At 34.8% G+C, this 26,952-nt stretch overlaps 2 protein-coding genes across 6 annotated transcripts; both read left to right on the forward strand.

Moving 5' to 3' along the window:
* The first annotated feature begins 602 nt into the window (after nt 1-602).
* LOC111998746 (uncharacterized) lies at nt 603-3,655 on the forward strand. Of its 2 annotated transcripts, none has more exons than XM_065770484.1 (6): nt 603-736; nt 813-1,019; nt 1,996-2,307; nt 2,597-2,782; nt 3,172-3,255; nt 3,331-3,655. In XM_065770484.1, the coding sequence occupies exons 1-6, from the start codon at nt 707-709 to the stop codon at nt 3,436-3,438; spliced, it is 927 nt and encodes a 308-aa protein (XP_065626556.1). In that variant the 5' UTR covers nt 603-706; the 3' UTR covers nt 3,439-3,655. The 2 variants fall into 2 exon arrangements, with proteins under 2 accessions (XP_065626556.1, XP_023886604.1); XM_024030836.2 differs by having other exon boundaries at nt 2,621-2,782.
* On the forward strand, nt 3,529-10,319 carry LOC111998743 (uncharacterized). 4 transcript variants are annotated; one of them, XM_024030834.2, is made up of 7 exons: nt 6,248-6,396; nt 6,644-6,699; nt 6,773-6,973; nt 7,896-8,207; nt 9,117-9,278; nt 9,821-9,904; nt 9,992-10,319. In XM_024030834.2, the coding sequence occupies exons 2-7, from the start codon at nt 6,670-6,672 to the stop codon at nt 10,097-10,099; spliced, it is 897 nt and encodes a 298-aa protein (XP_023886602.1). In that variant the 5' UTR covers nt 6,248-6,396; nt 6,644-6,669; the 3' UTR covers nt 10,100-10,319. The 4 variants fall into 4 exon arrangements, with proteins under 4 accessions (XP_065626557.1, XP_023886602.1, XP_023886600.1 ...); XM_024030832.2 differs by having other exon boundaries at nt 6,249-6,396; nt 6,626-6,699; XM_024030833.2 differs by lacking the exon at nt 6,248-6,396 and adding an exon at nt 6,411-6,545.
* Nucleotides 10,320-26,952: the final 16,633 nt, after the last annotated feature.

Raw genomic sequence — 26,952 nt, forward strand, 5'->3', positions numbered from 1 at the left:
TTTTATGTTGTCTTAGTTTTTCTCAATGTTCAATCAAGTAGTTTGATAAGTGCTCTACACATTTCCAAGCCTAAGAAATCTTTTACGGCTTACTCCATGTATATTTATAAAACCATACACTTCAAAAGCAAAAATTTATTATTGGAGTATTATTTTTCTTAGTTTCACAATTACTCCTAGCCCTACTCCTAACCATGTTACTATTTTTTTTTTTTTTTTACAGGTAAAGCACTAAAGTGTTTAAAATACTCTACTATTCTTATTTATTCTATTTTTTTTTCAATTGATATAATTTATAAATATAATAAGTTATTATTAATTTGATAAAAAAATGTATGATTAATTATTTAATTTTATTTGTTTATACATCCAATGATTGTTGTCTTATGACTCTTAACGATCTTCAAACTGTTAATAATTTTTTAAAACTTGGAAGTTTTATATATAAAAAAACCAAAAATAACAATTAATCATCTTATTTTTTCCACTTGCGCGTGCCCCCCCGCCAATAAATTTTTGACTCCGCCATTATTGACCCCCCTAAAACAAAATCTTAGAGCCGCCACTAACCCCACGTGAGGGAGGAATGGAGGATACCTCTTCACCAACCCGCTGATGTGCGTTGACCAATGCTATATATAAATCTACGAACATGTTTTGACAACAAACTCCAGTTTCGCTGCTTCTAAAACTTTCTCACAGCAACATGGCAAAGCTACCTGTGAAGTATTATGTGGTACCTCTCTCTATCTCTATTTGTTATGTATGTGATATTTATGAATGGGATTCTGAGTTGGGTGTATTGGGTACAGGTGGACGCGTTCACTGACTCAGCTTTCAAGGGAAACCCAGCAGCGGTGTGTTTGTTAGAGGAAGAGAGAGATGAGAAATGGTTGCAAGCTGTGGCAGCTGAGTTCAACATCGCTGAGACTTGCTACTTGACTCGGCTATCTGGGTCCGACTCTCTTGACTCGTCCAATCCTAGGTTCCATCTCAGATGGTTCACTCCTGTTGCTGAGGTCTCACTTCTTAATTTCACTTCCACTTAATTCTTTATTATTATTTAAATTAGAAAAAGTTTCAAAGTGCTACCTTTTGAATTTTAATAATTTGCCTTTGTGGGTGTTCTTAGTTCATCTTGTTATATTTTAATTTTAGATCATTAGAATAATAGTTAAAATTTTTTAACTGGGTGCTTCCTATTAGCTTTTAGATCATGTAGTAGTTGATCATGTTTTACAATTGGAAAATGGTAATGCTATTGACGTGCGGATGAATGAGATTGTTGCCACTTCAAAGATATGATAAATAAATATATCCATTACCTTTTTGTGATTACTAACACATAGGTCTGTAAGATTTGTGCAGAAAAAAAAAATTGTATAGTTATCATTATTCTTTGGTCTTTGAATTTCAAGTGGTGGGCCCTACATCTTAAGGTGGATTGTGAGTCACATATGAGAGAAAGTGTTAGAAGAATATTTTGTATTGGACAATTCTAGGTGTTTGGCCTCACTTCTTAGAGGGTGTCTAGATCATACAAGTGAGGTAGAATGCTAGAATAAGGGTTAAATGATGATAGATGGTTTATTATACTTTTTTTTGGCCTTTAAATTTTGTGACAACGAGTATGATTTTACTAGAATGTGATTTAACTTTTAAGTGCATTATCAAAGTTAGATTCAATTCCCATTAAAAAAGAAAAAAAAAAAAAGAATTTAGATTCAATTATAGGATTAGATAGACCTTGTTGTGTTTATGATTGTTTGCTTACTTATAAAAAATGAACATCATTGATCATACCATACTCTAATTGCATGCAAGTGTTTTGCTTCAGTTTATAGTGATATGACATGATTAGTGCTGTACTTTGGGTTCTAATTGGTGCGTGTCTTAATCTTTTAGCTAATTGTGATGTTTATGATATACTACGTGGTAGTGAATTCTTGATCAGAAGTAGTTAATAATAAATACATTGGATTTCCTTTTTGGCAGGTTGAGCTTTGTGGCCATGCTACACTGGCAGCTGCACATGCATTGTTTTCATCTGGTTCGGTGAATTCCAACATTATTGAGTTTGTCACACTGTCCGGAATTTTAACTGCTAAAAAGTTCCAGGAAACCACGGCCTCTAATAGTTCGGATATTCAGAATGGTGAATCACAAGAATGCTTTCTGATTGAATTGGATTTTCCAACTATTCCAACAATTGATTTCAATTCTGAAGAAGTTTCATTAATTTCCAATGCCTTGAATGGTGCTTCTGTGATTGATATAAAGAAAACTACTACTTTAGATGCCCTCTTTGTAATGTTCTAATCCAGTTTCTATTTGTTTTCTTTTTCTTCAATACCTTAGTTAGTATCTTAATTATCTTTAGTGAAATATTCATTGTGAAAATTTCAAAAGCTTAATGTTTGCTTAAAATGAATGACATGAACTATATAGTGTCTCATTCATGACTTTCTTGCTCAGATCTTTGGACACAGATGTGTGGTGGTTAGAATATTTGTACCATTCCTTGGGTTTTTAGATGATTCCTTATGAAGCAATGCCATTTTTTCTACTGATTTATGACTACTTCATAAGTACTCAGGAGTCAGGCTTATCAATTTTGCAGGTTGTACTCCCATCAGGAGAAAGTGTGGTTGAAATACAGCCAGAGTTTGATGCTATACGTAAATGTCCTGGACTGGGGATAATTGTAACAGGGGCTGCTCCCTCAGGGTCTGGGTTTGATTTTTACAGTCGGGTCTTTTGGCCAAAACTTGGGATCAATGAGGTAAAATTTGTCAGTCTTTGGTCTCAACCAATTGCAATGTTTGTGAAGTGCATGATGCTATGGCTAAATATCTTTTGCATCTCTTTACTGTGTTAATAATAATTTATAACTTTGTTAGTATGATCTCTTGAGATAATTCAAAAAGTTCAATAATGTTTAATGTAATAATCATTGCCTGCAGAATGGAATTATGATGCTAACGCTATTGCCATAAACAGGCAAAAGATGTTATATAACCTCATTCTCTTTACTAACAGCATTTAAAGAATAAATGCTTCATACATTGGATAGCTTACTAGTTCTTATATTTATTTTTTGATAATTTAATGATTTCCCTTAGTTGGAATTCAAAACATCTGCATAATAAAGTTATATAACTTGCCTTTTAGGATCCTGTTTGTGGGAGTGCACATTGTACACTAGCACCATACTGGAGCAAAAAACTGGGGAAGTGTGATCTTCTTGCGTATCAGGTATTTTCACCATGTGTATTGCAAACTCATGTATTTTTGTCTGTCATATTAATTGACAATGTTTACTCTGTTCAGGCATCACCTAGAAGTGGAGTACTAAACATTCATCTAGACGAACAAAACCAGAGAGTGCTAATGCGAGGAAAAGCTGTTACCATCATGGAAGGGTCTCTCTTAGTTTAGAAATTTGAAGTTAGAACTCCATATTGCATGTATTTTACAATTGAAATAAGTGACTATTACGAGGTGGAAGAATCCCCTGGAGCTAGAGTTGGAATTTCAAATTCTATAGCTGTAAGGTGATATTTATCCCCCCTTGAAGAGAAACTTTCAATAACTGTTCCACATAACAATGTTTGTCGAGGCAAGTTTTCAAATACAGTTTCATTTTTCTCTATAATGTCTTCCTAAAATTTTCAAACTCCTACTTTGAAAAGGGTGTAACTTTGCATTCCATTGTTTGAGATATAGGAGACAAAATGATTGCATTTGCTTTTTAAAAACTTAAGTTTTCATTGATTTTCTATGAAGAATTTAGAAGAAACTAGTAACTTGGAATATTCAAACATCATGTGCATCAACCTCACAGAATGATCTTAGTTTTGATTAATACTTAGCAAATACATACAGGTATTGCAGTTATTTTATTTTATCTTATTGGGTAAGTACAATTATTTAAAAATCAACTATAACATGTTATTAAGCATTTCGCCTTATCATAATTTTTTTATGATAAACTTTATCACCGTTTCTTTACGTCTCCCTCAGTCTTTTGGTATAAAATGTTCTTCTATATCATTAATAATATTATTAGATGGTTTAAATATCATGTGAATGGACACAATGGACCTAAGTGGACTAAAATGGATTGAATGGACCAAAATACTATGCTGATGTAGCTTACAAAGAGCGAAGTGACAATAAATGTTACGCTTAAGCTTTTAGATATATATATATATATATGTGTATTTATTTATTTATTTATTTATTTTGCTTGAAGATATAATCAACCTTATGCAATTCATTTAAAAGTAATGATGTTAAAACAAATGAGTAACTGCCTTAAAGATTACATTTGTATATTCATTTTCTTTGCGTTTAAAAAGACTTTCATTTAAATTTAACTGGACAAAAGTGGATCAAAATGCCATTTATGTGACTCAACAAGAGTATAATAACAATAAATATTATGCTTAAAATTTTAGATATTATGAGTTTGAGATCTTTATATATGTTTTTAATAAATTTGGATTTAGAATAGGTGCTATTAATCCAAAACTGTCTTTTCTCATTATGTTAGTGCACAAAAATGAGCCGAAATGAACCAAAGTGCACAAAATGGACTGAAGTGGTCCAAATGGATTGAAGTAGACCAAAATGGATCTATTTGGATCAATTGTACCGAAGTAGACAAATAGGGCCAAATAGGATCAAAGTGGATAGAGCAGACCGAATAGGACCGAAGTAGACTGAATAGGACTAAAGTAAACAAGTTGGACCAAAGTTGACCAGATAGCACAAAAGTGGACCGAATAGAACCGAAGTGGACAGAATAAGATTGAAGTGGTCGTAAAAGGACCGAATTGGACCGAAGTAGACAAAATGAACTAAATAGGACCAAACTAGACTGAATAGAACCGAATGGACTAAATAAGACCAAATAGGACCGAATAAGACCATAGTGGACCTAATAGAACCAAAGTAGACTGAATAGGACCGAATGGACCAAATAAGACCAAATTGGACTAAATAGGACCACAGTGGACCTAATAGAACCCAAGTGGACCAAATAGAACTAAAGTGGACCGAATAAAACCATATGGACCGAATAGAACCATTATGGACCGAATAAGACCAAATTCAACCGAATAAGACTGAATTGGACCGAATAGCATCAAAGTGAACAAAATGCACTGAATAGGGAATAGAACTCAATGGACCGAATAGGGCCATAGTGAACCGAATAGAACCAAAGTGGATTGAATAGGACCATTATGGACGGACGAGAACCGAATAAGACCAAAATGGACCGAATAAGACCAAAGTTTACGAAATATGACCAAATGGACTAAAATGAAACAAAGGTTGAATAGTAAAATTGGTTATAACTTTATTACTTTTCTTGAAAAAAATAAAATATTTCAAAATAATTCTCTTAAATTAATTTAAATTTGAATTAAAAAAACTAAATTTTCAAATAAAATAAAGGTTAAATTAGGAGATTTTATAACATATCTCTATTGGCCTAGGAATATATATTGCTTATATGTTAAACTGGAATAAAAGACCAATAAGATGCGATTGAATAAGTATATTTTTCATATTTTGTTTTTTAAAAATACACTTTACTCCCTTGGACTTAGAGACATATCAGTTTTCTCGCTGATTTCTTCAATATTACACTTTACCCCCTTGTGCATTTGGAGTGAAGTGAATAGAAGCTTTTTTTTTTTTTTTTGGTTAACGAAAATGGGGGCCTTTTCGTCATTACTCTTTATTCATGTATGTTGCACGTGTGATACGATTTGAGAATACATACAAACCAACCAGCTCACAGTACAGCCACAGGTAGTCAATTAGTCATATATTCTATCTAGTTTATGGGGTTTCTAAAATGTCTCCAGGGCCGGCTCAATAGCTGAAGATGCAATTGCCTAATGCCCCAAATAAAAGAAGGCCCTACTTATAAAAAAAATTATATATATAATATATTTATTTATATATTTTAATTAAAATTTTTTTAAGTATTTTTATTAGTCAATAAAATACATTAAAAAAGCTTTATTGTATCCTAAAATGCAGAAAATTAAAAAGGAAAAAAACAAAAATAGTCAAACTTCAACCAACAAAATTAAATTTTAGGAGACAAATTTATTAACCCATTCTTAAAATATGTTAAAATCAAAATTAATACAAAAAAAAAAAAATTCATTAATAATACAATGTGATTGTCTTAAAATATGTTAAAATAAAGATTATAAATTTTAAAAACAAAAGAAAAATCTCTCATCTCTCTATCTATCTTCTTACCTTTCTTTTCTTAATCTTCATCTTGATTCTTGATCTTTTTTCATAAACTCACTCAGACGGTCTAGCCTGAAATTTTTCTTTGTGATTACCTTCAATTCACAGCTACCAGAGGTAATCTTCTTCCTCTCTCTGCCTTTCCAAAAATGAAAATGATGACTCTATTTGCTTTTCCTAAGTTGTTGTGCCGGCCTTGAATGTCTCGTGTGGACACGAAGTGGAATAGCTTATAAATATATATATACACACAAACCACCAAGTTGGCAAGTTCCTTTTTTTCTTATAAATCCAATTCTTTCCTCAATTTGCTTTCTGATGTCCGTTGACCATTTTATATTTACAGAAACAACTTCATTTTCAGTGCATCAGGAATTCTCTCACTGGAATATGGCAATGAAACCTGTCAAGTACTATGTGGTACTCTGTGTGTTATAATCTTATATGTATGTGTTATCAATTTATGAACGGAAGTCTGAGTTGGTATTGGCAGGTGGACGCGTTCACTGACTCAGTTTTCCAGGGGAACCCAGCAGTGGTGTGTTTCTTAGAGGAAGATCAGAGAACCCAGGAGTGGCTACAAGTGGTGTCAGCCGAGTTCAACATCCCCACCACGTGTTACTTGACTCACCTCACTCAGTCCAACTCTCCCAATCCTCGGTTCCGTCTTAGATGGTTCACTCCTGTTGCTGAGGTATGTACTTTCATTTCCATACATGTCTGAGAAAGCAATAATATATAGGAAAGGAGATATATTTATTTGGCACAAAAGGAGATATATTTAGTTTAAGCATGCTTAGCTGTTCTTGATAAAAATTGGGCGTCCCAAGTAATATAATTTCAAATTATAAATCCTATGAATTTTGAATTTCTTTATATTGTGATACGATTATTAAAGAAAATTTGAGAGGAATGAGTCCTTCGTTCCGTTCCATTTCTTCCAATTTCGGGAAAATGAAAATTTGATGTTTTAAGGTAATAGAGAGAAATGAGTGTTCCTTCCTAAATAAGGGAATTTGCTTTCCATTACTTCCATTAAAACTCTCAAACAAAGGAAGAGAAAAATATTCTAAAATTATTCTTTTCGTTCCTTTTTGTTCTATTAATTTCTCTCCTCCCAAACAAGGCCTTAGTGATATCAACTATCAAGGCCCCAAGTTGTACTATTCTTGTCAAGTTCATTGTATTAGGAATCTTAGTCCTAACCATAGTACTATAACCTTAAGGTTAGTTCAAGGTTAACCTGTAAATAGTCCAATGCTTATTCTGTTCATTTGTAACACACAAAGCTAAATAGTAAAAGGGTAGACGTTTAGAGGTTTTTTGGCTATGAACTTACACCTCCAAGTTGAACCACTTGAATTCTTTATGATCTTTCTTTATTTTTTTCTTATTCCAACATTGTATTTAGAGATATGTCTTGCCATTTCTAACAATGAGTTTGAGTTAAGATTGCTTATCACTTAAATTTCATACAAGTAATAATTACTTTTAAATGTACTTAAGATTGCTTATTTTCTTTCAAAATTGAACATCTTGCCATTATTTATTTACTTGTAAGTCTTTTAGCATTGAATTGTTGATCAATTGAGTAATTGATACCTGGCCTTTTGCAGGTTAAGATATGTGGTCATGCTACACTGGCTGCTGCACATACACTCTTCACTTCTAGTTTGTTGAATTGTGATGTCATTGAGTTTGTCACAAAATCTGGAACATTAACTGCTAGAAAGGTTGCAGATATACAAACAATTGATGGTTCAAATATTCAGAATCATGAGTCACAAGAGAGTTTTCTTATTGAATTGGATTTTCCTACCATCCCAATGATTGATTTCAACTCTGCTGAGTTTTCAGCCATTTCCAAAGCCCTGAATGGTGCCTCTGTGATTGATATAAAGAGAACAACAATTGAAGATGATCTCATTGTAACATGTCCTAACTTTTTCTCTTTGATTTAATTTTTCTTTAATATTTAACTTTCAAAGTTCATAACTATAGTAGTTATATATGCATTGAAAAATCTTCGATAAAATATACTTAAAATGAATGATATGAACTAACTTGTGTATGATTTGTTGACCTATTGGAATCATGGCTCGTTCTTATTTGCAGCCATAATTATTGGGTTAGATGTATAATAGGTTGTAGTATGTCTATTAAATGTTGTGTGTCTAAGTGAATCTTAATGGAAAAAATGGCATCTTTTTGTTTGGTTTTAGAATATTTATTAAGCACCTTAAAGTAATGCTTATCATGTTTCTCCTAAGATTTTGTGGGAGGAAAGGCATTGGAATGGGAAAACCATAAGAGCAAAGATATGTAAATTAGCCTTGGCAGCTGCTGTCCATCACATTTGGCAACAAAGTGCTATCCTTCATGGTGGGGTTTAGAGACAGAATAAAGAATTATTCAGTCCATTAAGAGAGAAGTAAAAGCAAGAATTGAGGCTAGAGGGGGGGGGGTATATGAATTCCATTCTGAATAGAGCTTTATGTAGTAAATGGGGAATTTCTCTATCTGTTCTAGTGTCCCCAAGGTCTAAGTGATAGTTAAAGTGAATGGCTGAAGGTTTGTAATATGTTGTCTAGTTGTTTTTTCTCCTTTTATGTTTGGAGTTGATATGTAAGCATTTGTATTTTGTAAGCTTATTTTGTTCCTATGGTAGCAGCTCTTCAGCTGCAAGTTTCAGTTGTATTGAAAATTTCTATTTATTTCAATAATGTATCTAATTCATCAAACCCTGACTAGTCTATTGAGGATTCATAACTGATCCCATAATTTTGGAACTAGCACTTGGTTGTTTCATTCATTGAAAAGCTTATCATGTTTTGCAGGTAATACTCTCATCTGGAGAAACTGTTGTAGAACTTCAACCTCAGTTTGATTTGATATGTAAATGTCCTGGAAGGGGGGTAATTATTTCAGGGCCTGCTCCCCTAGATTCTGGATTTGACTATTACTATCGATTCTTTTGCCCAAAATTTCGGGTCAATGAGGTAAAATATGTTTGGCATTTGGTCTCAAACAATGTAAAGTTATTCAAGAACTTGATATATTTTCAATCTCTGTTTGGTCTCTTTATTGCATTAATAACATGTTTATGATTATGTTAGAATGAACATTGAACATCTTTGGATACATGATTCAACAAGTCATGAGGGACTATTAAGGTTGACACAGTTTAATGCACTTATTAGAGCCCGTATAATGAATTGATTAATATTATTCGATTGCAAAAAACAAACAAATGAGAGATGTTATTAGACCCAAGTAATACCCTTTACTTAATACGGCTCTTGTGTTTAATAGAATGTTATTAGACCTAAGTAAATGTCGCCATGTTAAAGGATGCTTCTTCATGTGTTGAATAACTGAGTAATTCTTGTATCTAATTTTTTTATAAAGTAATGACTTTGTACCTTGGATGATACTAGAATGCAGAAATAAAATGAGAAAAAAGAACCTCCCCTTTTTGTAATTGTCTAGAACTGAAATGAAACTAGTGAAATTTCCTTTTACTCGTTTCACTTCTTTTCAGGATCATGTTTGTGGGAGTGCAAATTGTGCCTTAGCATTGTACTGGAGCAAAAGGCTAGGGAAGTGTGATCTTGTTGCGTATGCGGTATTCTTGCCTTTCTTTAGTGCATGTAAACTCATCATTGTAATTGTTGTCTTCATCATACTAATTGACATTGTTGATTCTGTTCAGGCTTCAGCTAGAAGTGGAGTAGTAAACATTCATCTTGATGAACAAAACCGAAGAGTGCTGCTGCGAGGAAAAGCTGTTACTGTTATGGAAGGGTCTCTATCAGTTTAGACATTTGGAGTTAAAACTCCATATTACATGTATTTTGCAATGAAATAATTCCCCTATGACTAGGATTGAAATTTTCAATCCATAGTTGATTTAAGGTAAAAACAGTTTATTTTCATCATTAAAAAAAAAAAAAAAAGTAAAAATAGTTTGTAAGGAAATCTTTGGCCTTGATTATATTTGGGACTATAAGTAAAAACAGTTTAACAAACGTTTTTTGGCAGACTTCTTAAAGGGACAAAAATCAAAATTGATCCAAACTTAGATTGTATAATTTTCGTTTTAGTCTTAAAAAATTTTATTTTATGTAACACCTTGAGATAAAGGGAAAACAAATTAATGATCCAAAGAAGTCTAGGATTTAAAAAAAATATAAGTGAATAATATAAAGCAAGGCTTTTAAAGATCATAGCTTCGAATTTGTTTGTTTATTTAATGTAACTAGCTGATGTTCGTGCGATGCACAAGCACAATATAAATTTATTTTAAAATATTATATAAGAAATATTTCTTTTTAATCCCTATCACTATCATGTTTTATGAGTACATTAAGGGTGACTGTACTTTAGCCTAAGTGAAGATTCAATACACTTTTAGGCATGTTACAACCATATAGATACTCTAACCAATCTAATTGCTAAATTAGTACAATCATGAACAATTATTAAATTAGTACTTGTAAGCTCTGTTGTATGCTCATCCAAAGCACTGATATTTTTAGGGAAGATGTCTCCCAAATTCTTGCACAATAGTTGCTACTGCAATGCCACCATTAGTTTAGGAAAAAGAAAAAACATCACCATTAAGCCCAACAACCAAGTGAGAAAAAAACATTTATAAGTGAAGGGGTTGATCACCGTAAATATTTATCATTTGAACTATTTTCCTAAGTATGGTTAACGTTTAGTACCATTCACCTATTAAGTCTTGCTCTATTACAACTATCAGTGTCATGGATCATTACTATGTCATTAGGCTTTTTCCTCCTATGTCTTCCACCTCCAAATTTCTTTGACAACTCTATGTTTGTGTAATGCATCTATGCAATCTTTTTCTTGTACATGATCACACGCCTTCTTAGGAAAAGTTATTTGAAAAATACTTCATTTGTTTTGTTTTGTTTTGTTGTGTTTGTTTGTTTGTTTTTTTAATTTTTTCTTATTGAATTATAAACTATTAAATACTTCAAATGAACATAATATTTTGGGATTCAACAAACAAATTAAATTTTTTTTTTCTGTGTGTTAACAATTATTATTATTTAATTTCCTTTCTTATTGAATTACAAACAATTTTTAGAGATAGCTAAACTAAATACTTCAAACGAACATAATATTTTGGGATTGAACAACAATATTTTTTTTTTTTTGTGGGGTTAACAATTGGTTTTATTATTATTGAAGTATATATAGTTTTTAGAGAGCTAAACTAAATACTTCAAATGAACATAATATTTTGGGATCAACAATAAATAAATAAATAAATAAACTATTTAAGAGGAACAAAATTTTTTGAAAACAATCGTACCTTTCTGAAATGGAATGCAAATATTGGGAGAGAAATTATAGAAGCATAACTTTTTGAGGCCTAAGGAGACAAGGAAATATAAAATAATAGATTTTACAACATGCAAAGCCTTTCATGTACACGTGGGGAGGGTCAAGCCTAGGTCATAATCTGTAAGGTAATAAATAGGATTAGGCTTTTCATAAGGTTTGGTCTATTTTTAAAAAGTAGTCCATTCTTTAAAGTAATTGTCAATAACAACCCATATTTTATATAAGAGTAAAAATAAGTTACTATGATCTATTGGGTAACAATTAAAAAAACTTAATGAAAGAGGTTAAAAGAGCTAAATGCAAAATTAGAGCGCCACATGGCAGGAGCTCGTGCACTCCCGCATGAGGTCTCTACTTTTATATATATATTGATTGATGATTTTTCAGCATCTAAATCAGTTAAGAAGAAATATCATCTTATACTTCCAAGTATAAGTTATCAATACTATCATTTCCTAACGTTTAAATTACTAATTTGGTCCTTTAATAATTAAAAAATGAATTTATTCTCTAAACTATTTATTGTATTAATTGAGTCTCTCAATTTTTAAAATCAAATCAATTTCATAATCGGGTTTTCTTTTAATTTATACTAGTTGTAGTCCCACATGATGCGGGGGAATATATAACTATTTTGAGATGTGGTATAATGTATAATTTATTATCTAAATTTTATTGTAGATAATTTGTTTTTCCTAAAAATTAAACAATTACTAAAAGTAATTTCTAACTCTCTATATTTACAAATATATAATTTTATCATTTTTAGTGTTTTTTTTTTTTTATTGATATTATTCATTTTTAAAGTGGTCCATATTCTTCTAACTATTGTTATTATGCATTGTATTTTCCTAATTTGTTTTGATACAATTAATTTTTTTTAAACATTTTTAAATTATTATTCAACTCATTCTCTTAAGGAGATTATCAAGATAACCAAAACTTATCATATAATTACAATTGTAGGGGTAAAGGCTCAAATCCAGTATTGGGCCTTGGGCCTTGGGCCTTGGCCGAGAACATGGGTGATCCGAGGACGATTAAATAGTAGTAAATGGTTTAAGCTCAGAGCTTCATGAGTATGATAAGAATGTAAAGGTGGTCCGAGGAGGAATACCTCCTTGGATAAGCTAAACATGGATCTAATGTAGATCCTAATGATCTAGGCGATCTTCTAGGAAGCTCCAATGATAGGGATGTACACCATAAATGTACAAGAAAGATGGGAACCCAAAAATATCCAAGGGAAAGCTGCTACCACCACATTAAATGCTCTGTAGCTAATTTTTTGGCCGCATTAATGAGGAAGTGATTGCTGAACAATACTTTTTCAGCCTTACAACCACCTCCAAAGACTTCTGGAGGAGGCTGATGGGACAAGTATCAGCATAAAGCAACCAACCGTACACGTGTAGGACATGGCATAAATTAGTGGGGAGGCTCCAAAGGAAAGGGATTGGAAAAATCAAGAAAGAACACTATAGCAATCAACATTGCATTAGTAATCTGTTTAATTGATTTATATGAAAACTTACCTCCTCGGACAGTGAATTCATTCAGCTCAGTGCTTCTTGTTTTTGCTTAATCATCCTCCAAATCCATACTAGCCGTTGTCCAACTCATTAGGGTCTAGTTCTTTGACCCACTCTCTACAAATTTATTGTATTGGGCTCATTGGGCTGATATTCCATACATTTTGGGCTTAGGCTGTAAAACGTGACCTTACAACAATTGATATGACTCAAAAGATTTGATAGAATTCTCAACCTAAACTTCTCTTTTCCCATTCTTAAGTAAATACACCGAAGTGGACTAAATGGACCAAAGTAGACCAAATAGATCAAAATTGACTAAATTGGACCAAATGGACCGAAATGGACTAAAGTAGACCAAATTGAATTGAGTGTACTGAAGTGGACCTAATAGACCAAAGTAGACTGACCGAATTGGACCGAAATAGTCCGAAGTGGACCAAATTGAACTGAGTGTACCGAAATTGATCAAAGTGGACTGAATTGGACCTAATAAACTGAAGTGGACTGAATTAGACTGAACTGGACCAAAATAGTTCGAAGTAGATCGAATTGGACCGAATTGGACCAAATAAACCGAAATCGATCAAAGTGGACTGAATTGGGCCGAGTGTACCGAAAATAAATGGATTGAAATAGACCAAAGTGAACCAAATAAAACAAATTGGACCGAAATAGTTGAAATTGACTAGATTTTTAAAATATTTACACTTTCTAAAACAGATTTTAACTTGTGCTCCTATATTTGTTATAATAACTAATTTCGATCGAATCCAAGTGAAGAAGAGATAGAAAGATAAAATAGACTTGTTTTTAAGTTGAGGAATTAAATCGACATAATTGAAAGTTTGAGGACTAATATTGACAATAAAGTAATCAAATTGAACTTTTCCTAATAATTAAGAATTGTGAATTGTGCTTTAACTATACCTACCTAAATTGTCCCTTATTGGGTAATCTTTTGTGAATTGTTTTTGTAAGTTGACCAATATACTATGTTTTAGACTTTAGAGAGAAAAAAAGACAGATTCCATTTTCACTTCTTCTGAAAATCTATGAGAGCTTTCTTATTTAATTGGATTTCCCTACCACCCCAATGACCGATTTAAATTCTACTGAGGTTTTAACAATTTCCAATGCCCTGAATGGTGCTTCTGTGATTGATATAAAGAGGACAACTACTAAAGATGATATCGTTGTAATGCATCCATACTTTTTCTCTTTGATTTAATATTTCTTTTACTCATAAGTTTAGAGTATCATAACTATAAAAGTAATATATGCATTTTCCCTTAGAGAATATAATGTTGGCTTAACATGAATGATATGAACTATTTTGTGTATTGTTTTTGAACCAATTAAGAATCATGAATGGTCTTATCTGTTGCCATGATCAATAGATTTGATGCATAATTGGTTTTAATATGTCTATTAGCCTTTGTGTGCCTAAGTGATTCTCAAAGCAAAAGGCATCTTTTTGACTGACAAATGAAATTTTTGTTGAGTACTAGAAACTAAGATTTTAGTGTTTTGCAGGACATTCTCTCATCATGACAAGCTGTTGAAGAACTACAGCCATAGTTTGATGCAATACGCAAATGTCCAGGAAGGGTATAATTATTTCAGGGGTTGCTCCCCTAGGGTCTGGATTTGACTATTACCATCGATATTTAGGCCCAAAATTTGGGATCAATGAGGTAAAATATTTGGTCTCAAACAATGTAATGCTTTTCAAAAACTTGATGTTATAAATCAATTTCTAGATAACCTTAGAAATCCGTAGTTTCTGGGTGCTACTAGAATTCAGAACTAAAAAGATACTATTCAACAAATCTTTTCCAAAAAAGGCAAAATTTGTTGAATAATATATCTTTAGAAAAGTTTTAGGTGAATAGCATGCGTTTGAAGTTATTTAGTTATGTAGACTGTTTTTGAAAACTCAAAATCAAACTCGAGTTCCAATTAATATAATCTAACGTGGATTAAAAAAAAAAACAACTTGGAACTCAAGTTTAGCAAACTCGAGTTTCAGCGCAAACCATCATGATCATGCCCCATGTTTGCATCATTCAAAATTCTGCAATATTTTCCCACGTGTAAGTCTAATAAAGACGAGAACTAAAACAACTCAAATTCTTATTCATGATAACAAGTATGGATGAAAACCTGTTGTGTTCTTTATTGGACTGACATGTGGGAAAATATTGCAGAATTTTGAATGATGCAAACATGGGGCGTGATTATGATGGTTTACTTTGGACTTTGTGGTACATGCCGCTACTATTTATTTGGCTGGAACTTGAGTTTACAAAATTCGGGTTCCATGTGGTTTTTTTATTTTTTTTTTAAAATCCATGTCAGACGACTACTAATTGAAACTTGAGTTTGCTAGACTCGATTTTAGGTTGGAACTTGAGTTTAACAACTCGAGTTTCAAAAACAATCTACATAACTAAATGACTTCAAACAAATGCTATTCACCTAAAATTTTCCTAAAAAGATAATATTCAGCAAATTTTGCCAAAAAAGGAAAAGGGAATAAAATAAGATTTTTTTTTTTTTTTGGGTTTAGCCTTAATTTTTTAACAATTTCGTTAGTTGTCACATTTCTAAAACTATTTGGAAAAGTCTTTACGACTCAAGTTTGGTGACAAAATTCGAGCATTTAAGACTCAAATTCCAGTGCTGGCACACAACTAACTGTGGATAATATTCTATGTGGAACTCGACTCTCTTAGGCTCGAGTTCCTTAAAGAAAATCTGGGTTTGTGTGTGCTGTGTATGGTTTTTTTTTTTTTTTTTTTTTCCTTCTTAAGACTTGAATTCCGTGTGAATTATTTATCCATATTAGCTTGAAACTCGAGTCTTTAAAACTCGAGTTTTTTCATTGAACTCGTTCCTCATAGGCTTGAGATGCTAGATTCTTAAATTGTTTTAAAGATGCACTTACTAACAAAATAGTTTTCCAAATCATGCTACATGGCAAATATCCCCGAAAAAAAGAGTAACTCCTCTTTCAATTTAGGAAAAAAAAAAAAAAAAACTCTTCTTTCTGTTATTGTCTAAAATTGAAATGAACTAGTGGGTATTAAAGATATTTCGGAATCAAGGACCCATGAATCAAGCACACGTGAATCAAGGCTCCTTGAATTAAGCAATCACACCAAAGTTGGCAACCTAAGTCAAATATGTGCCAAATAAAGGAAATCCCTCAATGGGAAATATATATTTAATGTAAATATTATAATCCCTCAATGGGATATTTGCATTTAATGTAAATATTATAATGGTAGATTTGTTGCCTCTCATTGTGTACAAATTCAATATATATATATATATATATATATGAAAGTCCCTACCACACATTTGTAGAGTGTGGGAATTCAGAATCACTATGCCCTTTTATGGTGTCAGAGCCATAAAGGCTTTAACACCATCTTTTTTTTCAAATATTCCTCCCTAGCCAACCTCCTCTCTACTTTTATCAATGGCCTCTTTGAGAGTGTCGACAGGTCTTACCTAGCCCTCACAACCAGAGCCTACTACTCCTATAACTATTCTTAATCATCGGATCACCATCAAACTTTCTGACGGCAACTTTCTACTTTGGAAAGCCCAACTCACTCCCTTTCTCAGAGGACAGAATTTTTTCGGCTATGTGGATGGCTCTATCCCTCCACCAGCTCGCTTTATCATACTACCTGCACTGATTCACCTGAACAGTAGATGCTACCTAATCCAACCTTTGATTTATGGCTTCAACATGACCAAATGATCTTGTCTACTCTTCTATCGTCCCTTTCAGAAAAAGTTATGGCTCATGTGGTGGGCCTTGCCACTTCCCATGAAGTATAGACCACTCTGGATCGTCTCTTTTCATCTCAATCTCAGGCTCGTATTCTCAGGATTCGATGTCAACTCTCTACCTTGCAGAGAGGCAACCTTAGCACTCAAAACACTTGCTGATACCTTAGCAGCCATTGGCCAACCTCTATAGGACTTTGAAGTGGTTTCTTACATCTTGGGCGGCTTAGATTCCACCTATGATTCCTTGGTTACATCAATTACCACTTGAGTCGACCCCATCTCATTGGAAGACCTTTTCAGTCATCTTCTTAGCCATGAACAATGCATTGAGCGGCACCATGCTGCCCTAGATATCCTATTCCCCTATGCGAATACTGCCACTCGCTCCTCTAATTCTTGTGGACGTAGTACTCAATCTCCACCACACTCTCAGTCCTTTCATCAAGGACCATCTTATCATGGACATAACCATAATCGTGATTGCGGGCGTGGACATAATGCAGCTAATGGCAACTCACGTTCGATCTGTCAGGTGTGCAAGAAACCTGGACATATTGCTCTCACTTATTACCATCGCTTTGATCATTCCTTTCAAGGTGTATCTCCCAATATGGCTGCCTTTGTTGCTGGTCCTCCATCTCAATTTGATGCTAATTGGTATCCAGATTCGAGGTCCACCAATCGTCTGACACCTGATCTGAATAGTCTTAATTTACATGTCGAAGAATATTAAGGACTAGACCAAATTTGCATTAGGGATGGAATAGGTTTGGATATCAAGCATATTGGTTCTTCAAAATTGCTTGCTTCCTCCACCTCTTTCCCTTTAAAACATGTTCTCCATGTTCTTGACATTCAAAAAAATTTAGTTTTTGTTAGTTAATTTACTTGTGACCATGATGTTTTCATTGAATTTCATGCTAACTATTTTTATGTTAAGGACGAAACCACGGGGAGACTTCTTCTTCATGGTCGGTGTGAACATGGACTCTACCCATTCCTTGCCTCACTTCCATCTTGCCGATTCCCTCAAGCCTTTCTTGGAGTAAGTGTTCCTCTTGATATGTGGGACTATCGCTTTGGACATCCTGCTCATCGCATTGTTCAACGCATTATCTCTCGTTTCTCATTACTAGTTGTCAAGAATAAAACTCATGTTGTTTGTGGTGCTTGTCAACAAGCTAAAAGCCAGCAACTTCCCTTTCATGATTCTACTTTTCATTCCAATGCTCCTTTAGATCTAATATTCTCTGATGTTTGGGGACCTTCCCCCATTTGCTCTAGTAATGGACATTGATATTATGTTAGCTTTGTGGATCATTTTTCTAAATTTACTTGGCTATTTCCTATTAAGCTTAAATATGATGTTATGAATGTTTTTAAAGTTTTTCAGTTGCATGTTGAGCGTTTATTTGACAGAAAAATCAAAGCCATTCAAACTGATTAGGGTGGCGAATATCGCTCCCTCCATAAGTATTTCTCCTTTCTCGATATTCTACATCGCCTATCATGTCCTCATACCAATGAACAAAATGGTACCATTGAACGAAAACATCGCCATTTGGTTGAGACTGGTTTATCTTTACTGGCCAAAGCTTCAATACCTTAGTGTTATTAGGATGAAGCATTTACTACTGCATGTTTCCTAGTAAATCGTTTACCTTCTCTAGTCTTAAACAATGTTTCCCCATTTGAAAAATTGTTTCAGGTTCAACCTGATTACTCATTTCTAAGAACTTTTGGATGTGCTTGTTGGCCATATCTTCGGCCTTATAATGCCCACAAAATGGACTTTCGCTTAAAATTGTGTGTCTTTTTAGGCTATAGTTCTTCTCATCAAGGCTACAAATGCCTCCATGTTCCTTCCGGCCATCTCTACATATCTCGACATGTTATATTTGATGAGAATCTTTTTCCCTTTGCATCTAATATTTTTTCTCCCGTTGTTGGACAGGATGCCCTTCGTACACATGTGCCCACATCTATTTCTCCCTCGCCATCTCGTTCGCCTTTATTACCCGTGGTGTCTCATCATCCTTCGCGTGGTTCTCTCCATTGTGTCCTACCACCTCCATTATTGTCTTCTCATGTGTCTCACTCTCCTTCTCGACGTGCTCACTCCCCTACCTCACCATTTGCTACCTCTTCCTCTCCTTAATTGCTTGAGGCTGAATAAACCACTAGCACCATTGGAATGGTACCATCTTCACATCCATCTCCTCCTCCTTCTCCACCTCCTCCTGTGCGCACACACCTCATGGTCACTTGGCTACAACACAATATCACTAAACCAAAAGTGTTCTCTAATGGTGTTGTCAAATATCCTCTTTCTAAAGCTTTTATTGCGGTGTGTTCGAGCAAGAATGTTGAACCAACTTGTTTTTCTGAAGCTGTTAAACATGCCCCTTGGCATACCACCATGAATGTCGAATTTGATGCTCTTTTACGTAATGGCACTTGGTCCCTAGTTCTTGCTCATCCTTCCATGAATATTGTGGGTTGTAAATGGGCATTTAAACTCAAACACAAGCCTAATGGCTCTATTGATCACCACAAAGCTCGCCTTGTTGCTAAAGGCTTCAATCAACTGCCTGGCATCAACTTTGCTGATACCTTCAACTTTGCTGATTCCTTCAACTTTGCTGATATCCAGAATGCATTCTTGCATGAGTTTTTAGATAAAGAAGTCTACATGAAACAACCACTCGGCTTTGTTCATCCTCAATATCCTCATCATGTTTGCAAGCTACACAAGGCACTATATGGGCTAAAGCAAGCCCCTTGTGCTTGGTTTTCTCGGCTTAGTTCGAAATTGCTTGAGTTGGGTTTTCACAACTCTCTCTCAAACACTTCCTTGTTCATTTCTCACCAGGCAAAGTTTCATTTATATGTTCTCATTTATGACGATGACATCATCATCACTGGGTCCCCCTCTCAAGCTGTTGACTCTCTCATATTATCTCTTTGGTCTGACTTTGCTGTCAAAAATTTGGGTGACCTACACTATTTTTTGGGCATTGCGGCCCACTGTTCACAAGATGGGTTATTTTTATGTCAAAAGAGGTATATTCTTTCTCTACTCAAGAGGACCAACATGCTCCATGCCAAATCAATCAGTTCGCCTATGTCTATAGCCCATCAGCTCTTGTTATTTGAAGGCAGTCCAGTCTCTAATGTCACTCAATACCGCAGCATTGTTGGGGCTCTCCAATATTTATCTCTCACAAGACCTGACATCTCTTTTGCTGTTAATAAAGTTTGTCAATTCATGCATAGGCCAACAGATCTTCATTGGATTGCTGCCAAACGCATCTTGCGCTACCTTAAACATTCCTTGGATTATGGTATTCTTCTTTGTTGCAATCCCTCTCTTTAACTTAGCGTCTTCTTTGATGCTGATTGGGCTGGTTGCCCTGATGCCAGACGCTTTATTAGCGGATTTTGTATCTTTCTAGGGCCTAATCTTATCTCCTAGAATTCAAGGAAACAACCGACTGTGGCTCGCTCTAGCACTAAGGTGGAGTACAAAGCCTTAGTCAATACTACTGCGGAATTGATTTGGCTTCAATCTCTACTTCGGGAACTTGGTCTTTTCCTTCCCAACTCGCCCATTCTCTGGTGCGACAACATTGGTGCCACTTACCTCTTTGCTAAACCCATGTTTCATGCCCGCACCAAACATGTGGAAATTGATTATCATTTTGTCCGCGAAAAAGTTGCTTGTTGTGATCTTGATGTTCGCTTCTTATCTAGTAAAGATCAACTTGCAGATGATCTCACAAAGCCCTTGTCTTCCACCCGATTCTCCTTTTTTCACTCCAAGCTCAACGTCCAGCCCCTCTCGTTGAGCTTACGGGGGAGTATTGAAGATATTTCGGAATCAAGACCCATGAATCAAGCACACGTGAATTAAGGCTCCTTGAAGCAAGCAATCACACCAAAGCTGGTAGCCAAAGTCAAATACGTGCCAAATAAAGGAAATTCCTCAAGAGGATATTTACATTTAATGTAAATATTATAATCCCTCGATCAATATATATATATATATATATATATATGAAAGTCCCCACCACATAGTTGTAAAGTGTGGGAATTCAGAATCACTGTGCTCTTTTAGTGGGGTTTCCTCTTACTTATCACTTCTCTTTTAGGATCCCGTTACAGGGAGTGCAAATTGTGCCTTCACTCCATACTGGAGCAAAAAACTGGGGAAGTGTGATTTTTTTTTTTTTTTTCGGTAATGCTTATGCGGTATTCTTGCCTATCTCTAGTGCGTTGAAACTTAATTGTAATCTTTGTCTTGTCCTTCATGTGATCCTATACATAAGTCTATAACACATAAGTTGTGGACCCCAAAAGGCGTGAGATCCACCAAAGGCCATGTGACCTTATAACACCAGATTCCTTCTCAACCTGCTGATGTGCGTTGATGACCAATGTTAGAGAGTAATTCTTAGGTAACTAGAGTACAGAGAATGATACTCTCTCTTCTCACATATGGTAGGATTCACTCATTAAATTTATAGTGAGGTCTACCATAAATATGAAACGAGGGAGCATCGTTTCTTCGTATTTCGAATTACCTGGAATTTTCCAATGTTACATATACAGCTTAAAAAAAAAAAGTGACAACAACTCCATTTTCACTGCTTCTAAAAACTCTCTCATAGCAACATGGCAAAGCTACTTGTCAAGTACTATGTGGTATCTCTCTCTCTCTCTCTCTCTCTCTCTCTCTCTGTGTTATGTTATGTATGTGTTATATATATTATGAATGGCATTCTGAGTTGGGTACAGGTGGACGCGTTCACTGACTCAGCTTTCAAGGGAAACCCAGCAGCGGTGTGTTTGTTAAAGGAAGAGAGAGATGGGAAATGTTGCAAGCTGTGGCAGCTGAGTTCAACATCTTCGAGACTTGTTACTTGACTCGGCTAACTAGGTCTGACTCTCTTGACTCGTCCAGTCCTAGGTTCCGTCTCAGATGCTTCACTCCTATTGCTAAGGTCTCACATCTTAATTTCACTTCCACTAAATAAAAAAAAAAAAGAAATTAAAACATTAGAAAAAGTTTCAAAGTGCTTCCTTTTGAATTTTAATAATTTTCCTTTGTGGGTGTTCTTAGTTCATCTTATTATATTTTAATTTTAGATCATTAGAATAATAGTTAAAAATTTTAGGGATAATTACATATAACCCACCTATGGTTAGGGCGAAAATCACTTTGCCTACCCGTGGTTTGAAAAGTATCACTTAACCCACCTGTGATATGTTTCCGTCAATCTCCGTAACCCACCTCAAGCCGAGCCGTTACAAAAACACCTTTTAACACCAAAACACAACATAATGCGAATCAAAACACCCAAAACTCAAAAACTTTTCAAAAGAGAGACTTGTGGTGAGATCAACATGTTCTTCGTGGTTTTTATATCTCTTTTTCAACCTATCTCGGCCTGGTGGTTTCATCTTGTCATGGTGGTTCTGGCTCTCCATAAGTGGTTACAAATTTTCTCGCCATTAATGAGTTGTGGCTCTCCATTTGGTGGTTTTGTGTCACCATTTGTGGGTTTTGTTGGTTTTTGCATTTGGGTGTGCTTTATTTTTTATTTTTATTTTTTGCAAAAATCACGATGGTTATGGGTTCACAATAGAGAGAAAAGAAAGATAGAAGTTTTCCCCATTGCCACCCTCAACCCTTTGGCTAACTCCTCAAATTAAAAAAAGAAAAAAGAAAAAAAAAAAAGATTGGCAACCAAAAAGCATAACATAAACTACTGCCAGCACCACCATCACCACCACTACCTTCACCTCTCCCACTAGAACCTCCATAGCCACCCGACCCACCATCCGAAACCGCAAAAACTAGAAAATGATAAAAACCTAGTTGCCCAAATTGCATTTCAGAACGGCCCAAATTCTTAAACTTGGCTCCATGGCCAGAATTCAACAGGTGAGAGTAAGAGTGGCACGAAGAACAAGTACAAAACCCACTAATATGAACTGGGTTTGCGGGAATTTGGGTGGAATGCGAAATGAGTTTGCGAGAAAACCCCATGAAACTGAAAGAGAGTAGGGATTTGCGGGTGAGTGATGTTGGGTTTGGAACCATTTGTTTCTGTGAAGACTGAAGAAAAACAGGAGTTGTGGGAAAGTCTGTGTGACTGTGCGATGGGTTTTTTAGGTATGTTCCTCATGTTCTTCATGTTTAAAATCTGTGTGAATGGAGAGTGAGATAAATATTACTTTTTGATCTTGTTTCTCTTACATTTTTGCTCTATTTTTTGTTTTGGGAGGAGAAAGACATAAAGTTTGAGCCAAAATACCTATTTACCCTGATTTGAACAGAGGTGGGTTATGGAAAACAAATAGAATATACCACAGGTGGGTTAAGTGATACTTTTCAAACCACGGGTAGGCAAAGTGATTTTGCCCTAACCACAGATGGGTTATGTGTAATTATCCCAAAATTTTAAATTGGGTACTTCCTATTAGCTTTTAAGCTTTAATATCATTTAGTAGTTGATCGTGTTTTACAATTGGAAAATAGTAATGCTATTGATGTGGGGATGAATGAGATTGTTGCCACTTCAAAGATATGATAAATAATATATTGATTACTTTTTTGTGATCACTAACACATCGGTCTGTAAGATTTATGTAGAAAAATTAATTGTATATTTATCATTACTCTTTGGTCTTTAGAATTTCAAGTAATGGGCCCTACATATTAAGGTGGAGTATGAACCACATGAGTGTTAGAATAATAGTGTATTGCGCAATTCTATGTGTTTGACCTCACTTATTAGAGGGTGTCTAGATCACACAAGTGAGGTAGAATGCTAGAATAAGCATTAAATGATCATAAATGGTTTATTATACTTTTTTTTGTCCTTTAAATTTTGTGACAAGGAGTATGATTTTACTAGAAGGTGATTAACTTTTAAGTGCGTTATCAAAGTTAGATTCAATTATAGGATTAATAGACCTTATTGTATTTATGATTGTTTGTTTACTTATAAAAATGAACATCATTGATCATACCATAATCTAACTGCATGCAAGTGTTTTGTTTTGGTTTATAATCATATGACACAATTAGTTCTGTACTTTGGGTTCTGATTGGTGTGTGTCTTAATCTTTAGCTAATTGAGGTGTTTATGATATACTAAGTGGTAGTGAATACTTGATCAGAAGTAATAAATAATAAATACATTGGATTTCCTTTTTGCCAGGTTGAGCTTTATGGCCATGCTACATTGGCTGCTGCACATGCATTGTTTCCATCTGGTTTGGTGAATTCCAACTTCATTGAGTTAGTCAAGCTTCCCACAACTAGGCAAACCAGTCTTAGTTACCTTAAGGATAAAACAGCCTTAGAGATAGTCACCCAAAAGCTTAAAGAACCTATGAAGAAGGAACCAGTCACCCCTTCACCAATCACCACTTCAACCAACAAAGATCCTTGACTTGTTGTCTTAGACAAAACCAAGGACTTAACAGCCTCTAGTAGTTCCAGTAGTACCTCCTCAGACAATGAAAAGGAGATTGGACAACTAGAAAAACCGTTTCGAGATTTAGAGGTGAAAAGGCTTCACCATCCTACCCAAACTAGCTCAACCAAGAATTGGTATCCTAGACCTACACCCTCTAACCTCCAGTTCGAGGAAAGGAATGTTAGCAACCAATTTTCAGTATTCTCTAGTAAACTCTATAAATGGAATATAGATGGTTTGTCAAAACAGGAAATTCTAAACAAGATACAGCACATGACCATGGTAGTCAATAACTACCTAAATGAAGGATGTCCCCACACAAAGGTCATAGAGCTCATAGCTTTAGGATTCATAGAAAAACTTTTGCAATGGTAAAACAATTGCCTTATAAAAGAGTCTAGGGAAGACAACAAGCATGCTGTCCAAAAAGATGAGGAAGGAATCCCCATCTTAATGATGGCATAGGAAAAGGAATTCCTGATGGAGTCAATACCCTGATCTATAAGATCATGAAACACTTCATTGGAAAACCTAGCAATATCACATCTAGGATTTACGACCAGTTGAGTAACCTTAGATGTAAAACCCTTGGCAACTACAGGTGGTACGAAGATGTTTTCACCACCAGAGTCATGCATAGAAGTGATTGTAACTCTCCATTCTAGAAGGAGAAGTTCATCAATGGCTTACCTAGATTGTTTGGCAAAAAAGGTCAAAGAAAACCCTTTGCAGCCCCTTAGGTGTCATAGATTATGACAACCTAACCTATGGTGATATCTCTAGCACAATCCGAAGTGAAGGAATGAAGATGTGCAGAGATTTGAACATCCAAAGCCAAGCCAGCAAGAGTAAAGCCAAGTACAAAGTAGGAAACTTTTGTACCCAGTATGGCTTACCTTTAGTTATTCCCAAGAGAAAATCCAAATATAGAGGCAAAGAATTCTCTGAGAAATTCCACAGGAAGAAAACTACATCCAAGTATTATAGAAAACAAAAGTACAGCTACTTCAAGGACAATGATTTCTATAAGAAAAGAAAATCCAAATTCACAGGAAAACCCATACCAAAAGCATCAGGAAAATGCTTCAACTATGGAAAGAGAGGTCATTTGAGAAAAGAGTGTAAAGTTAAGGCTAAACCCCTTATCAACACCCTTGTTAGTGACCAAACCAGAAAAGATGAGATCTTTAAGCTCCTTGAACTAGATCGCTTAGAAAGCGAGAATCTTAGTGGTTCTAGTGATAGTGAGATCCGCTAGATATACCAATCATCCTCAGAATCCTCTAGAGCCTCTTCTAGTACCTCTAGTGGCTTGGATGCACCCATGCCATGCATAGATAGTTGTTGTAGGAACAAGACTATCAATGTTCTCTTTAAGCAAGAAGAGCTCCTCTTAGATCTCATAGAACAGATCGAAGACCCTGTCATCAAAGCCCAAAGGCTTATTAAGTTTCATAAAACCTTAGTTAGGGAAACTAGTAAACCTAAACCAAGGATTCAAGAACCCAAAGTTGATTTGGAAAAAATCTACAATAGGTTTACCAAATCCAAGAAGGAAGTTACAGTTAACGACCTTCAAAGAGAAATCAAGGAAACAAAGTCTGAGGTTAAAACCCTTAAGCAAGAACTAACCATTCTTAGAGTTGGTCACAATTTCCTTGATCAAAGAGTTAAACATTTGGAAAATACTTCTCATCAAGGCAATGAGGAAGGTCCCTTATTTTAGAACCCTTCTGATGATGAAGATGATGAAATAGTTAACCCCACTATAGACATGGTCTAAGAACAATCCAGTGAGAAGTTCTTAGATACCATCAGTGGGATTAACTTCCAGAAATGGCATTCCAAAGTCAGGATTATCATCAGCAAAGATTTTGAATTCGAGGTCATAGCCTTAATAGATTCAGGTGCTAATCTCAATTACATTCAAGAAGGAATCATTCCTTCCAAGTACTTCAGAAAGACCAAAGAAAGGTTAACTTTTGCAAGTGGAGGAAAAATGCAAATTGAATTCAAAATTTCTAAAGCTCATGTGTGTCAAGACAACACGTGTTTCAAAACCACATTTGTCCTAGTCAAGAATATGATAGATAGGGTAATTCTAGGAAACCCATTCATGTGTCTGTTGTATCCTTTCACCACGGATAGTAAAGGAATCACTACCCATCCTTTTGGCCAGCCGGTTAAATTTAAGTTTCTTAGAAGCCCTGAACCTAGGGAGATTAGCAGCCTCTAGGATGTTTCTGTTTCCAAGACCCTTAACATGATTAGTGCCAAGACCCACCATCTTAGGTACCTCCAGGAGGATGTGAGACACAAGAGAGTTGAGGAACAACTAGCTTGTAAAACCATCCAAACAAAAATCAGAAAGTTTGAAGAAAAACTTAGGCAAGAAGTCTGTTCTGATCTACCCACAGCCTTCTGGCATAGAAAGAGGCACGAAGTTGCTCTCCTATATGTCAAAGATT

Source organism: Quercus suber, unplaced genomic scaffold (assembly GCF_002906115.3).
Source record: "Quercus suber isolate HL8 unplaced genomic scaffold, Cork oak 2.0 scaffold_32, whole genome shotgun sequence".
NCBI classification, from domain to species: Eukaryota; Viridiplantae; Streptophyta; class Magnoliopsida; order Fagales; family Fagaceae; genus Quercus; species Quercus suber.